Below are 14,796 nucleotides of genomic sequence, written 5' to 3' on the forward strand. Positions count from 1 at the left end.
CAGTAGCAAACATGGAAAGGAACAGGAGAAGCAAAAGGCATTCTGAAGTCTGTGGTCTTGGAGCCTTGCCTGTCTCCCGTCACCTGCTATCTGCAAACACTCACTTTACTAAACTTTCTATCTCTCAGTCTCAAGAAAATTTAACATTAAAATGAAAATGTAACACATTCTTTTCTTAACATGCCACGCACACTCACACTCACACACACACACACACACAAACATACACACTCCACATTTTTCTCAGTGCCACTCATTCATCATCACCCATAAATACATTCAGAAAAATGTACACAATAACACCAAACACATATAGAATGTGCATAGCTAAAGCTCTATTTTAAAAATAGTGAAATACATGAGACATGCAAACAGGTACTCAAACTCAGAGATACCAATGAATCATACACATAGTCTCTTCACCTGGCTTTCCCACCAGTGTGTATGCAGGGGTTCTGGAGACAGCTCTGAGAATCTAAATGTTGTCTCTTTCTCTTTTCAAAGTTTGATTATTTTACTTGTTTGTTTACATTTCTTCCATAGGATTAAGTTAAAGCAATAGAATGAGTGAATCTTTCCTGGTTAGGAGGAAATACTGGGTCAAATGCATTCCATGTTCTTTGAGCAGTACTCCCATTCCTTCTTAAGATTGTAGTTCATCTGAGTGAGAAACACATTGCTCTTGCTTTTGAAAGGTTTCCTCTCAATGTTCTTGGGAGTGTGCAACAGTTGATCCCAAACAGTCTGACTTTGGTGATGAGTTGCAACAAAAGCATGCCTGACAATAGAGTACATAAAAAAGTCAATGAAATTTAATTTGGAGTACAATAAATGAGTTGGAAAGTGGATATAATAGGGATTTTATAGACACCATGATTGAACAGGTCATGATAATTCTGCAATAAATGGAGTGAAATAATGCACATCTCTTCAATAATAATATCAACACTATTAGTCAACAAGAGACCTTGTCGCAATTTGAGTGAATTGAGGCCCTGTGCCTTTCTGTAACTCTCTACTTTTAGGAGTGTTTAGGCCATTTTCTTGATTATATATAAAGAAAGGTGGTAGAGAAGTGGCAATAACAGACAGGATGGTTAAAAAAGGTTTAGTGAAAATGTACTTTCAGACTGCGATGTCCATTCCTTAATAATGAAAGCTATGTCTTTGCATATGGAAAAACTCCCTATGCTATTGCAAGATCTTTTGTTTAAAGTTGTTATTGGTGGTGGTTTGTGTATTGTTTTCTTTCCTAATTTTTATACATTTTAATAAAATATAGTTTCATCACTGTTCCCTTTTATTTTTTCCCTCACCCCTCCCAATCCCTTCCAATGCCTTCCATGCACTCCTCCTAAATTGGTAGCCTCTTGTTCCCCAATTATTATTGTTAACATCTTTTGAATTGCAATGTATATTGTGGAGGCTGAGGAATTGTTATGTAGGAAAGTTTAGATGTCAGTTCTACGTATTATTGTTTCCTCAATGATACTTTGACTTCTGAAACATAACAAGTGCCAGCTGTAAATCTTCAACTGAGAAACTTCCTAGGAAGTACAATAGGCAGTCAAGTAATGATGCAAGTAAAATAATACAGTCATAAAACTGATCACCTATCTTAAAGGGAAAAAGAAAAAATATCAAAAATGACTGAAAATCCATAATGAGCATTATAGTCATAACTCTTGATAATATATTCAGGTAGCATATTCTGTTGTGACAAATCTTAAGGAAATTGTGCAAAGTTATCAAAAATCTAAATATCACACAGAAAAAAAGCAGCCATTAAAAAAGAAATAATAGTTCAGGGAAAGGTGACTTTACTGTTATTGGTAAACTTGAAATCTAGTTCCTTTCTAACATTAGAAAAAGATTATGTCCACTTGAGGTCCTTCTTTACTGTAGACCGGGGTACACAGTGGATTGACTTATTTTGAATGCCTTTTAGGAAGTCAATTTCCTGTTATTTCTTTGTCTAATAGTATTTCCAGATGCAATCACGAAATAGTCTCTATTCACGAGTCTCTTCCTAGGAGTTCATGATCAGCTATCTACTGGGATTTGGGGAACATGGTTATTCAGGCCACATGCAAATGCTTGAAAGAACATTTTAAGAGCCATGTACCACTGAAATAGTGCTATGGATTAGCTTCTCTACCATGGAGAATAACAGAGAGAAAGGAAAGGGAGAAGGTGCTCAAAACTGGAAAAATGACAAGATTTTACTAATTCGTGTCATGTATGTTGACCTCCATATTCTACTAAACGGGCATGAGACTTGAAAGATTTTTCTGGTGCTTGCTTTGATGTGGCGTGGTTGGAGAGTTGAAGCCCCATATAGAAAAGTATTAAGTATCTTTCCCAGGAGGCAAACTTAGGCTTATTCCCTAGAAGATTTGATTGAAATGCCTCCCAAAACAACAGAAGTCAGGTGGCAATCTAGAGGCAATCATCCTCAGAGAATATGCAAGGGCTTGGTGAGGAAGTAATTGATTGTATTTCTAGATTGTATTTGGTCAAAGGTTGTGGGATACTAAAGAGGCAAACAGTTACTATCTGATTTTTCTCCAGAAGTTTTGATTCTGGAGAAAAATTTATAAAATAGATTTATATAGATTTATGTAGCCCAACCTTAAAAATTATTAAGTAGATTAATAGGAACATTCTTAAAATACATCATATTTTTGAAAATAACCATTATAGATACAGGTTAAAAGTCCTCTGTACCAAATATTGAAAGCTATTCTTTTTGATACATTTAATTCTAATTAGGATAACTACTATCAATTATTACATAAGATCTACTTTTAACCCAGTCATCTACTCTCTTGTTTGTATATACTTAGGCTGCTATTATTTTTAAATAGTAAAAATAATGATGTAGTAAAATTGTTCAAACTTCTAGTGAGCATGTTTGAGTTACTATAGGGTATGTGCTTATAGATAAGCTCTGAGAGGCATATGACATATGTATGTTTTACAGTTTTCAGATGAGATAAATACTTTTGTGATGTGCCAATTTACAATCCCATTATCTGTGTACCGTGGCCCCATTTCTATAAACTTTTATTACTGCTTCAATTTGTCACACTTTATATTTGATACTTTTATGGCGATGAAATAATACCTAATTGATTATATTTGCCATTTTCTAATTCACATAGAGGTTAAGAATGTTTTCAATGATCTTGACGCCCCCCCACACACTCATATACTCCCTCTACCCTCTCTTCAACCAGACTCCTAGAAATTGGTCTAGTCCTTGGCTGTAGATCTCTCTATCTGCTTCCATCTGGTACTGGATGAAGGTTCTATGATGACAATTAGGGTGGTCATCAATCTGATTACAGGTGAAGGCCAGTTCATGCACCTTCTCCATTATTGCTAGGAGTCTTAGCTGGGGTTATCTTTGTGGGTTCCTGGGAGTTTCCCTGGTACCAGGTTACTCCTTAACCCCCTCTTTCAAGATATCTCTCTCATTATTCTTCTTTATCTCCCATTCCCCATTCCTTCTTCTCTAGACTCCCCCCCCCCCAGTTTACCCAGGACATATCATCTATTTCCTCTTCCCAGGACCCTCTTAGGGTCCTCCTTGTAACCTAGCTTCTCTGGGGCTGAGGATTGTAGCCTGCTTATCCTTTGCTTTACATCTAATATCCACTTATTAGTGAGTACATACTATGTCTTTCTGGGTCTGGGTTACTTCACTTAGGATGATTTTTCCTAGTTCCATCCATTTGCCTACATATTTCATGATGTCATTGTTGGAGCTTGTGGGAGCTCATAGACTCTGAATGGACAGCCAGGGAACCAGCATAGGACTGACCTAGGCCCTCTGTATGTGGGTGACAGTTGTGTAACTTGGTCATTTGTGGGGCTCCTAGCAATGGAACCAGGACCTGTCCCTGAAGCGTGAGCTGGCTCTTTGGAACACATTCCCAAGGGTGGGATGCCTTGCTTAGCCTTGATGCAGAGGGGGAGATGCTTGGTCCTGCCTCAACTTGATATGCCATGCTTTGTTGATTCCCAAGGGAAGCCTTACCACATCTTACTGGAGATGGAGGAGGAGTGGACAGGGATGGGTAGAAGGGAGGTGGAGGAGAGAGTAGGAGGAGGGGAGGGAGGGGAAACTGTGGCTGGTATATAAAATAAAGGAAACAAAAGAATGTTTTCAAAATGTGCTACTATCCCTGTAATCAAATTTCACCCAAACCTTGTTTTCTTGTGTTGTCACTTTAGAAAGACATTTATTGCATTTATTCATGTGCGTGTGCACACATGTGGAAGCCTGAGAAGAACCTCAACTCAGTTCTCTCCCTTTGCCATGTGGGTTACATGGAGCAAACTGAAGTCATTAGGCTTCATGACAAATTCTTTTCTCCTCTGAGTCATGTTGCCAGCCCCCATTTTGCCACTTTTCTTTTTTGAATGAATTTATTTTTATTGAAAATAGATTCTTCTCTCACAGAATACATCCCAAATGCAGGTTCCCTCCTTTTCGTCACTTTTCATTGTGACCTGTGTGTCTACGTGCACATTCACCTAACTTATTATTTTTGAGTAAGCATTACTTTGTGTAGCCCTGGCTTTCCTGGAATCCACTCTATAGACCAGACTGGCCTCAAACTCACAGAGATCCTCCTGCCTCTGCCTCCTGAATGCTGGGATTAAAGGTGTATGCTACCACCACTCAGACAACTGATGATTTCTAAGTCATTAGTCTGATTCTAGTTTCAGGAAATGATAAAAATTGGGGTTGATTCTTTATTTTAAAAGGTAAGAGTTGTAATCATGAGGTTTCTTTGAAAGGTCAGATAACTCTAAGTAGAGAAGACGGCAAACATCAACTCTATACTCCATTCTGACTTTTGTGTGCTTATTTATAGGCATAATTGAAACCGTGCAACTTCCCTCTGACCTTTATTAAGATGAATTTTTCTCTGGTAATGTTTGTGTTTGCTTGCATTAACAGATAATCCAGTATTAGACTATTTTTACATTTCTTGTAAGAATGCAGCTTGCCTTTTATCTGATATTATTCATTTCTTAGTTTGTTATACTATTTTATCTGTAGCCTATGATCACAGTTTTCTACTGCTACCACACTTGTCCAGCCCACCATCATTTTTAGCATGTCTAGGTGAAAGAAGTTCTTGACTGACTTCTTTGTTTCTATTTTTTATTTTATTATTTATAATAGCTACAATATATATAATAAGTACATATAAGTTAGAGTGAGATAATTCAACACATGCATATGATGTGTAATGATCAAATTAAGTTCAAAATTAAGTTAAAATTAATTCCTTACTCCTGATTTCTTTATAATTCTTTGGTGCTCTCTTTCCACAATGATTCCATATTTGTTTCTTTTTCTTTGTTAAATTTCTGATGAGTATTGAAATTGATAATGTTTTCAAAGTCACCTTGGGCTATATATATGTATGTGTCACCTGTACTATTTTATTTTTAAAATTAAGACATATATCTTTGTGTTTTTTATATAGTTTTTTGCTTGTGTATGGGTTGTCCCCCCCCCTTTTTTTGCTTTTGTTGTAGGTGCTCTATGGTCCTGGAATCTTGAGGATTTCTTTTTCTTGTCAGTGTCTTTAAATCTTTTGTATCAATTTTCAATTTTTGACTTATGCATTTTGTTTACATATTGTTAATTCATGTAGAATAGAAATATATTTTGTTAATGTTGTGATGTTAAATTGAAACTTTTAGTTCGTAAATATTATGGATATATGTAAATTATTCAGATTGGCATTTTCATTGTATTTGAATAATTTTTCCTTTTTTAATCCATGACTTTTTTGTCATAGTTATTTTTCTTTCAAAAATATTTCAATTTTGTAGAAAATTTTTTTATAAAATAAAATATAATAAGATGTTGTAGGAGGGCCCACTTATTCATCCTGGCCACCCAGGACTGAAATAACCACAGAGAAACTATATTATTTAAATCACTGCTTGGCCATTAGCTCTAGCTTCCTATTGGCTAACTCTTCAATCTTAATTTAACCCATTTCTATTAATCTGTATATCACCACTAGGTCATGACCTAACAGCACAGTTTCAGCACGTTTTTCTCTGGCAGCGTATTCATGGCATCTTTCTGAGTCTGCCTTTTTCCGCAGCATACCATTTAGTTTTCCCCACCTAGCTCTGTTCCCCTACAGCTCTGCTATAGGCCCAAAGTACTTCCTTTATTAGCCAATGAAAGCAACACATAGACAGAAGGGCCTCCTACACCCATAAGATACAACAAAAGCCATTACATTGAAGTTGGACAAGCCGAAACAAAAGAAGCACCCCAAATACAGGTCCTGTGCTAGCCGCCTCAATCTCCGTAAGTTCATATGAGCTTTTCTCATGTTGATTTAGAGGGCCTTGTTCTCTTGGTGACATACATCCTGTCTGGTTCTTACAGTCTTTATATCTCCCTTCTGTTGAGTTCCATGAGCTCTGAAGGAGGGATATCCTCTTTAATGACTAGTCAAGGGTTTGGTTGGAGCCTGTAATAAAAAGTAAGGATTTACACTCTCAGTGGGTTTCTTGCTTTAAGAAAGTGACCAGCAGTTGTAGGTCATGTTCTTGGTTTGAACTTTCGTTGTGACACATTAATCTAATAAGATTTTAGAGTTTTGCCAATTAAGTTGAAAGATTTGGTCCATTTAAACAGCAGCCAACTCACAAACATCACCCAGCATGTTTGAGCCGGTGGAGGACTGCTCTATTTTTTAAAACCTGCTTTTTACTGGAACACAAATTTATGGGTAGTCCAACATTCTGCCAGTATTTAAAGTAGAAATATACTCATAGTTTGGGGCCCATTCCTTCTGTGGCACTCTTCCTTCCTGCAGTATTCACACCCAATATTGTAGATATTGTAGATTTCCTGCTAACTTGGCCAGTAATGTTGTGTATGCCAAGAGAATTCTAGATTTGGAGATCGTGTATAAGAAATAAGAAAGAGAGAGAGAGAGAGAGAGAGAGAGAGAGAGAGAGAGAGAGAGAGGAGAAGAGAAGAGAAGAGAAGAGAAGAGAAAAAAGAAAAGAAAAGAAAAGCAAACAAGCAAGCTGGGAAAATTTCTCACTTAGTAAAGAGTTCACTCCATTCATATGAGGACCTGTTTTAATTCCTTGAACACATGGGAAAAGCTGGGGCTCAGATAAAAGTTGTATTAAAGTATATGGTTTTGTTTTATGGTATGGTTGTAATGACCTTTAATGTCCATATGAGATCATTCATCAATAAAGAGCGGTTTTTATTAGACCTATTATAGCACAGAAAAGAAAAGTCTTGTGCTCAGCCTGTATTGTACATAGGCCAGTGTTGGTAATGGCTTTTCTAGTAAAATATGTTAGATATATGATTAGATATATGTATCATTATTAATTGTATACCTATTGGTTAGCATGGCAATAATTTTCATTCATTATCATTTAACATACTCACTAGTAAGTACTTCTAGTAGACTCCTCTATATCACAGAAAATATTTTGATTAATATTTGCCAGTGGCATTGTTGATTCCCATCAGAACCCTACTGAAACATTACTTCTCTCTTGCTTTTTCTGTTCTAGGAATATACTATTGATGTATTTTTTAGACAGACATGGCATGATGAAAGACTGAAATTTGATGGACCCATGAAGATCCTTCCACTGAACAATCTTCTGGCTAGTAAGATATGGACTCCTGACACCTTCTTCCATAATGGCAAGAAATCAGTGGCTCACAATATGACCACACCAAACAAACTGCTCAGACTGGTAGACAATGGTACCCTCCTCTATACAATGAGGTAAGAGAGTGATAATACCCACTCAGAATCTTTTGGACATAGGACTCTTTTATTGAAAGTAGAATGTTTTAGGTTATACACTGAAAATTCCTTTGGTTTATCAACAGACACAAATATCTTATATTTTAATATATACTCAGTAAAATATACATATATGAATTCAATAATCTTATATACATAGTATTCTTTCAAGTTTATAGATTTGTATAGTACGTATTTTGTAAAGCATATGTGTGTGTATTCCAAGTTTATGTTTTGTACATACATATTGATGCATAAAGACACTTTTTACACATTTATAGGTATATACATAACCATGCATATTCCATATTTCATATAGTTACAAATACAAACATTCTGAGACACAAAGAAGTCTAATTTTTATTGTATAAATACATACATCTTTAGAGACTTATATATATGAACAGAGGCACATATTTATGCATAAACTTCCAAAATAATTGAAGAGTCATAAGCACTATGCTCATTAGAGTGGTAACCCTCACTCATTAGAGAATAGTAGTTTTAAATGCAGAAGCAAAGCAGCTCCATGATTGAGTTATAAAAAGCAAAAGAGATGTTGATAGATATTCTCTATAACATTTAAAATAAAAAAATGTTATGTCTCATTGCCTGGGGTATAGAAGTTTGATATGAGTAAATTTTCCAAATAAGTTCATAGTACACATATCATTGAAATATAAAATGTATACCTTTATACTTTCATCTCAATGCATAAAGACTGCATTGTTTTATGTTTCATGCTTATCATTATCATTTGAGTGACTGAATGTTATGGTAGTTAGAATAAGAATGCCCCCCATAGGCTTATATCGTTGAATACTTAGTCACCAGGTAGTACAACTATTTGGAAGGATTAGAAGGATTAGTAGGTGTGGCCTTGTTGGAGTAGGTATGACCTTGTTGGAGGAAATCTGTCTCTAGGGATGAGCTTTGGGTTTCGAAAGCCCATGTCAGGTCCAGTCTCTGTCTGCTGCCTATGAATCAGCATGTAGCTCTCAACTACTGCTCTAATGCTATGCATCCTGACATGCTCCCCAGCATGATAATGGACTAATCTCTAAAGATTTGAGTAAGCCCCAATTAAATGCTTTCTTAAGAGCTGCCTTGGCCATGGTGTCTCTGCACAGCATAGTGATAGAACAATGACTAAAACAGATGTCATAGCATTTTGATGTCATGAAGATTAATTTTGGAAACATTTGCAATATAATAATATTCTTTATTCCAACAAAGAAACACTTTCTTGGTTCTTGTGCTTTCGGTCTGTATTTTTAATAGCTTCACTGTTATCAGTTTTTAATTCCTGAACCCTGTGCCCATATTAATGATTGTCAATTTTGAGTTATTGAGATAACCTGTATCTAACAGGTAGATGTAAACTTTCAATGTAGATTCATCAAACACTTTACACCTGCTACTGTTCTAAGTGCGTTCTTGTAGTGGCATTTTAATAAATAAAGATTGCCTGAATATCAGAGAGTAAATCAGCCCCACTGCTCAGCCTTACAGACCAGGTGACACACACCTTTAATTCCAGTAGTCACACTAGTTTGTCATAGAAACCAGGCAGTGCATGCCTTTAATCTCAGTGGTGTACACTTTTAATCCAAGCTTTAGAGAGGATTATAAAATGGGAGGAGACAGCTCACAGACACAGTGTCATTTTGAGATTCTTGGAGGCAGGATCACCATTTTGGACTGAGGTTGAGATAAGAGCCAGTTGCTGGCTGTTTTACTTTTCTGACCTTCAGGTTGAATCTCAGTTTCAGTCTCTTTGTTTTTATTAATTGTGCTACAGGTTCTGCTACCATACAAGCTGGCAACAGAGCTTTATAGTTTATATTTGATGATACTTTGTAGGTGTGAAGAGTGCAAAGGTCATGAGATCATTCAGACCTTTCAAAGGAAAGACAGGGCGACCCGGAAATATATAGCAAGGTCAAATTCCCTGGGAAACCCTGAGGAGGAGGTATACATAGCTGTGAGAATGAAGCTGAAAATACAGGAACTTAGGCATGCCAGGAAAATGCAATATCTGCTGAGGAAAATTGCTGGAAGTTACTAGAATCAGACCAAAGAAGTAACTTTATGTACTGTAACTGGGAAGTTAGTAAGATTCAAGGCTGCCTGAGTCCTTTCTGTTCCTGAGATTCTAAACATAGAGGTATAGAATTTAATGTACCAAGTTTTGGTCTTTTCATTTGCCAAATTCCTCCCTTCTCTACTCCATTCCTCCTGTTTTGAAATGACAATGCTTTATGTTTCATTGTACTTTGAAAGCTTTTTTAAAATATCTTTTTTAACAGGACAGGAGGTCAAAGTTAAGAGTTTGGTCTCTTTCAGTGGTGTTCAAACTGAAGGGAAACAATTGATGTGGTTTGGATGGAAGAGAGATATATAGTGTTAGGTGGAATTATGATCTTGCCATATTTGCAGGCTAGATATGGCTTGAGGAGATGTGTTTGGGTGTCAAAGTTAACAAGGCATGGACTTGTGATGAATAATCTTGATGGGTATCTTGGTTGAAGTTGAGACGTGACTAGGAGAGTGGTAAAGCACACCTCTGTGTATGGGCTGAGTATTCTCAAAAAGAAAAAAAAAAGGACCTAAGGCAAATATTGGTTTCACCATCCATAAAATGATTGGTATTATAAGAATCCTTGGTACTATAAATGTTGATAGATATGTTAAAAGATTGGATAGTTTTTAAAAGTATTAGCAGTGTCCTTTATAATCATCAGCATCAATATCATATGAACATGGTGTTTGCCAGTGTTCTAGTCATTGAACGTTTATAACTACCTTAAGGTCTAGAGACTATTATCTCTGCCTTAGAGATGGGGAAACTGAGAGACTGGAGAAAAATGGGAATGTATAATGTCTACCCAGTAGTTATTAAGGTCAGGTTCTATTGGCTATAAATGGAGAATCTAGCACATATTTGTCAGATAGCAGAAAAGAGGACACTGCAGAAATAACATTTTTTATGACAGAGAAAAGCTCATGGGTTTGCATCAAAACCACAGTTAGGTTTTTTTTCACTATATGTGAAATATATATGCTTAAAAGGAGGTAGGGCAAATAAGTAAGTTAGGATATACGAATGCACATGATGTAAAAGAAGAATTTAAAAATAATTAGAACATCAGAATAGGAATAGATGGAAGAGAGTCATAACTCTATTAAAGTGGAGGAAGGAAAAGAGTTTTGTAGTACATTGTATTTAAATCCATTGTGGAAAGGACAGAGTAGACTATATGTGAGCAGAAGATAAGATAATGAAATGAGGTAGAAAGAATGATAAACTGGGTATGTGCCTTGTTAAAAATGTGAATAATAAGAGAATTTAAAAGAACAAGAGAATGATGAAAATAGCAAAGGAGAATATGAGCAGTGAAAGAAAAAAGGGGGGCCTAGAGAGATGTTTCAGTTGTTAAGAGTGCTTACTGCTCTTGAAGAGGATTCCAGTTCAGTTTCCAGGACCCCTGTCTGGCAGCCTGCAATTGCCTATAACTCTGACACCCGCTTCTACCAGTATTGTACTCAAATGTTCCTCTCTCTCAGTCTCTCTCCTCTCCTCTCTCTCTTTCACACATACACAAATAAAAAGAAATCTTATAAAAAGAAATATTAGATAAATTAGATAATACATATGTGAGCTTTAGAGGAGAAGGGGACAGAAAAGAAAAGGGAGAATGTAAATACTGAACTATGAAGCAAGAACATGAGGATGTGTCTTGAGAAGTGCCAAAGGTGAAGCAAAATAAAAGATTAGTCACCAGAAAGAAGATGATTGCTATTGAGGTCTCTATGCTCTGAATCAGATGAGAAAGTAAGGATTTATGAGCTCTGTGTATGGGTAGAATGTCTTTATGCTTATTTTGAAGTATAGTATCCAAACAGAATAGAAGTACAGAAGGTTGATTAAACCATTATTTTCCCAGCACAGCAGAAAGTACACCTTAAATCCCAGAACGTGGGTGGGAAGGTGGGCAGAGGCCCAAAACTCTGAGATAAAATCTTGGCTCTTTTTATGGCTCCACAAGTGAGTCATCTAGTGACCTTCACAAGTCACAAGCTCTTTCCTTTCTTCAGTTCTTCGTTTAATAACACTAGCTGCTGCCTGCCTTGCAACAACATAGAAAGTAGAAATTGAAAAAGGCCTGCTGACCATCTAGAATTTCTCATAAAGACTCATTCTGCTATGAACATAGTTGAACAAATGCTTTTGTAGTATGCTAGGGAATCTCTAGGGTATATTCCCAAGAGTGGAATTGCTGGGTCCTGAGGGAGATTGACTCCCAGTTTCCTGAGAAACCGCCACACTGATTTCCACAGTGGATGCACAAGTTTGCATTCCCACCAACAATGGATGAGTGTTCCCCTCACCCCACATCCTCTCCAGCATAGGCTATCATTGGTGTTTTTTGACTTTAGCTATGTTCATAGCAGCACTATTTGTAATAGCCAGAACCTGGAAACAGCCTAGGTGCCCCTCAATAGAAGAATGGTTAAAAAAGGTGTGGAACATATACACATTAGAGTTCTACTCAGCGGTAAAAAATAATGACATCTTGAATTTTGCATGCAAATGGATGGAAATAGAAAACGCTTTACTGAGTGAGGTAAGCCAGACCCAAAAAGAGGAACACGGTATGTATTCACTCATAAGTGGATTCTAACCATAATTAAAGGTCTTTGAGCCTATTATTCGTGATCCTAGAGAAGCTAAATAAGAAGATGAACCTGATGAAGATTATTTAGCTATCCGCCAGGAGGTAGGAAATAGTCAAGAGTCCCAGATCCTTCATCTGGCGATGGATGGTGATACAGACGGAGACCCACATTGGAGCACCAGACTGAGCCCCCCAAGGTCCAAATGAGGAGCAGAAGGACGAAGAAAATGAAAAAGGAAATAAGGACTGCGAGGGATGCTATCACCCACTGATACAAGGGGACGGATCTAATGAGAGTTTACCAAGGCCAGTTGGACTGCGACTGAACGAGCACATGATCCAACCAGATTCTCTGAATGTCGCCGGTTTTTCTGAATGTGGCTGGCCCGGAGTCTTTCTGAGAAGCCATTGACAATGTCACTGGGACTAGTTTCCTCTGCATATACTGGATTTTTGGGATCCAGTCTGTTTGGATACTCACCTTCCTGGACCTGGAGGGAGGGGGGGACGATCTTGAACTTCCCACAGGGCTTGAAACCCTGACTGACCTTAGGCACAAAGAGGGAGGAGGAGAGGGGGGGGGGAGTGGGAGGGTGTTGGGAAGAGGGGCGTAAATGGAAACTTTTATAATTTAATAAAATTACTTAAAAAAAGACTCATTCTGTAGCCCTGTTATTTATTATTATTATTATTTTCATTTTGTAGCACTGTTGTTATTAAAACCCCATGTGGTGACCTGGCATCCTGCATGGGTTATCTTCTCTGATAACTAAATCATTCAAGGCGTGCTTGTGACCAAGGCAGTTAAAATCAGTCTGAACTCTGTAGACAAGTAATAATGGCATATAATGTTCATTTCCTTTATTTTGGACTCCATGAGTAAACTTCAAAGAATAGCTCCTTGGAAAAATTGAACCAGGTCTTTCATGAGTATATAACAGGGACACTTGGGGAATTTTGTCATACCTCATCTTGGAACTTCAAGATGACCAGGAAATGTAGGCTGAGCTCTATTACCCTCAGCAAAACACATACTAAAATTGGAAAAACACAGAAATTTCATAGAACTAACTCAACATGATATACACATTTATGAACTATTCTAAACTTCCTAAGATAGAGTAGTGAACCCTTTCTTTAGTAATGATATAATAATATTTATTGATATAATGATGTTATTAGTAATGAAACAAAGGATAAATATGTAATGTTAATCTTAACTGATGCCAATAATATAGTAAAAATCCTATTGAGCTTCTGAATTGGTTGGAAAATACTCATAAAATTTAACTAGATTTTATTCCATTGAATCATCTGCCTGGCAACATATTTATAAGAACTTAGTATGTGTAAGACTCTGAGATGTACCATGCTACAGAGATAAGTAATGAACCACTTACCCCCTGAAGACTTCATAGTATTGTATGGACTGGAAAGATGGCTTAGTGGTTAAGAGCACTGGCTGCCCTTCCAAAGGACACTGATTCAATTCCTAGCACCCACATGGCAGCTCACAAATGTATGTAGCTCCGGTTGCAGGGTACCCAATAACGTCATACGGACATACATGCCAGCAAAACATCAATGTACATAAATGTTTTAAAAAGACTTTATAGTATTGTAGCTGAAGAGGTATGTACAGTAATAAAAAAAATCCCTTCACAGGGAGATGTACAAAATATCATAAAATCATGGGATAAGAAGAAAATAAAATAATACCGAAGCATCAAAAAGCAAACTAGACAAAAATGTGATGCAGAGACCATGGAAGAATACTGCTTACTGGTTTTATCTTCAAGACTTTGGTAGCCTTATTTCTTTCTTATACATTCCCAGGTCACCTGCCCAGGTGTGGCACCAGTCACAATGGGCTAGACCCTCTGACATCAACCACTAATTAAGAAAATATATCACAGTCTTGACTACAGACTAATCTGGCAAGGGTATTTTCTAAACTGAGTTCCCTATTCCCAAAAGACTCTAGCATGTGTCAAGACAATATAAAACTACCCAGCATAGTAAGAATCTAGCAGGTACAAAAAAATTACCCCATTGACACATCTACCATAAATCCCATGAGAAACTGCATTTTGTTTTGAGATAAGATTTCACTATATAGCACTAGGTGGTTTGGAGCTCACTATGTAGACCAAACTGGCCTTTAACTCCAACTGATACACTTTCCTCTGCCCTCCAAGTGCTTAAATGAAAGACATACATCACTGTCAGAACCTACTTTTAAACTTCGTTCTAAGAGATGTGTAATAGTAAGCTATATTCAGAGA

The 14,796-nt window shown here is 36.9% G+C and overlaps 1 protein-coding gene across 1 annotated transcript in view; it reads left to right on the forward strand.

The window, feature by feature from the left end:
* Gabra3 (gamma-aminobutyric acid type A receptor subunit alpha3) overlaps positions 1-14,796 on the forward strand; it is a 292,811-nt gene that overhangs the window by 206,625 nt on the left and 71,390 nt on the right. Inside the window, exon 5 of the mRNA XM_048457686.3 lies at positions 7,591-7,811. Coding sequence (XP_048313643.1) covers positions 7,591-7,811 — 221 coding nt within the window. The remainder of the gene's footprint in view (positions 1-7,590; positions 7,812-14,796) is intronic.

Source organism: Myodes glareolus, chromosome X, assembly GCF_982192425.1.
Source record: "Myodes glareolus chromosome X, mMyoGla1.1, whole genome shotgun sequence".
Taxonomy (NCBI): domain Eukaryota; kingdom Metazoa; phylum Chordata; class Mammalia; order Rodentia; family Cricetidae; genus Myodes; species Myodes glareolus.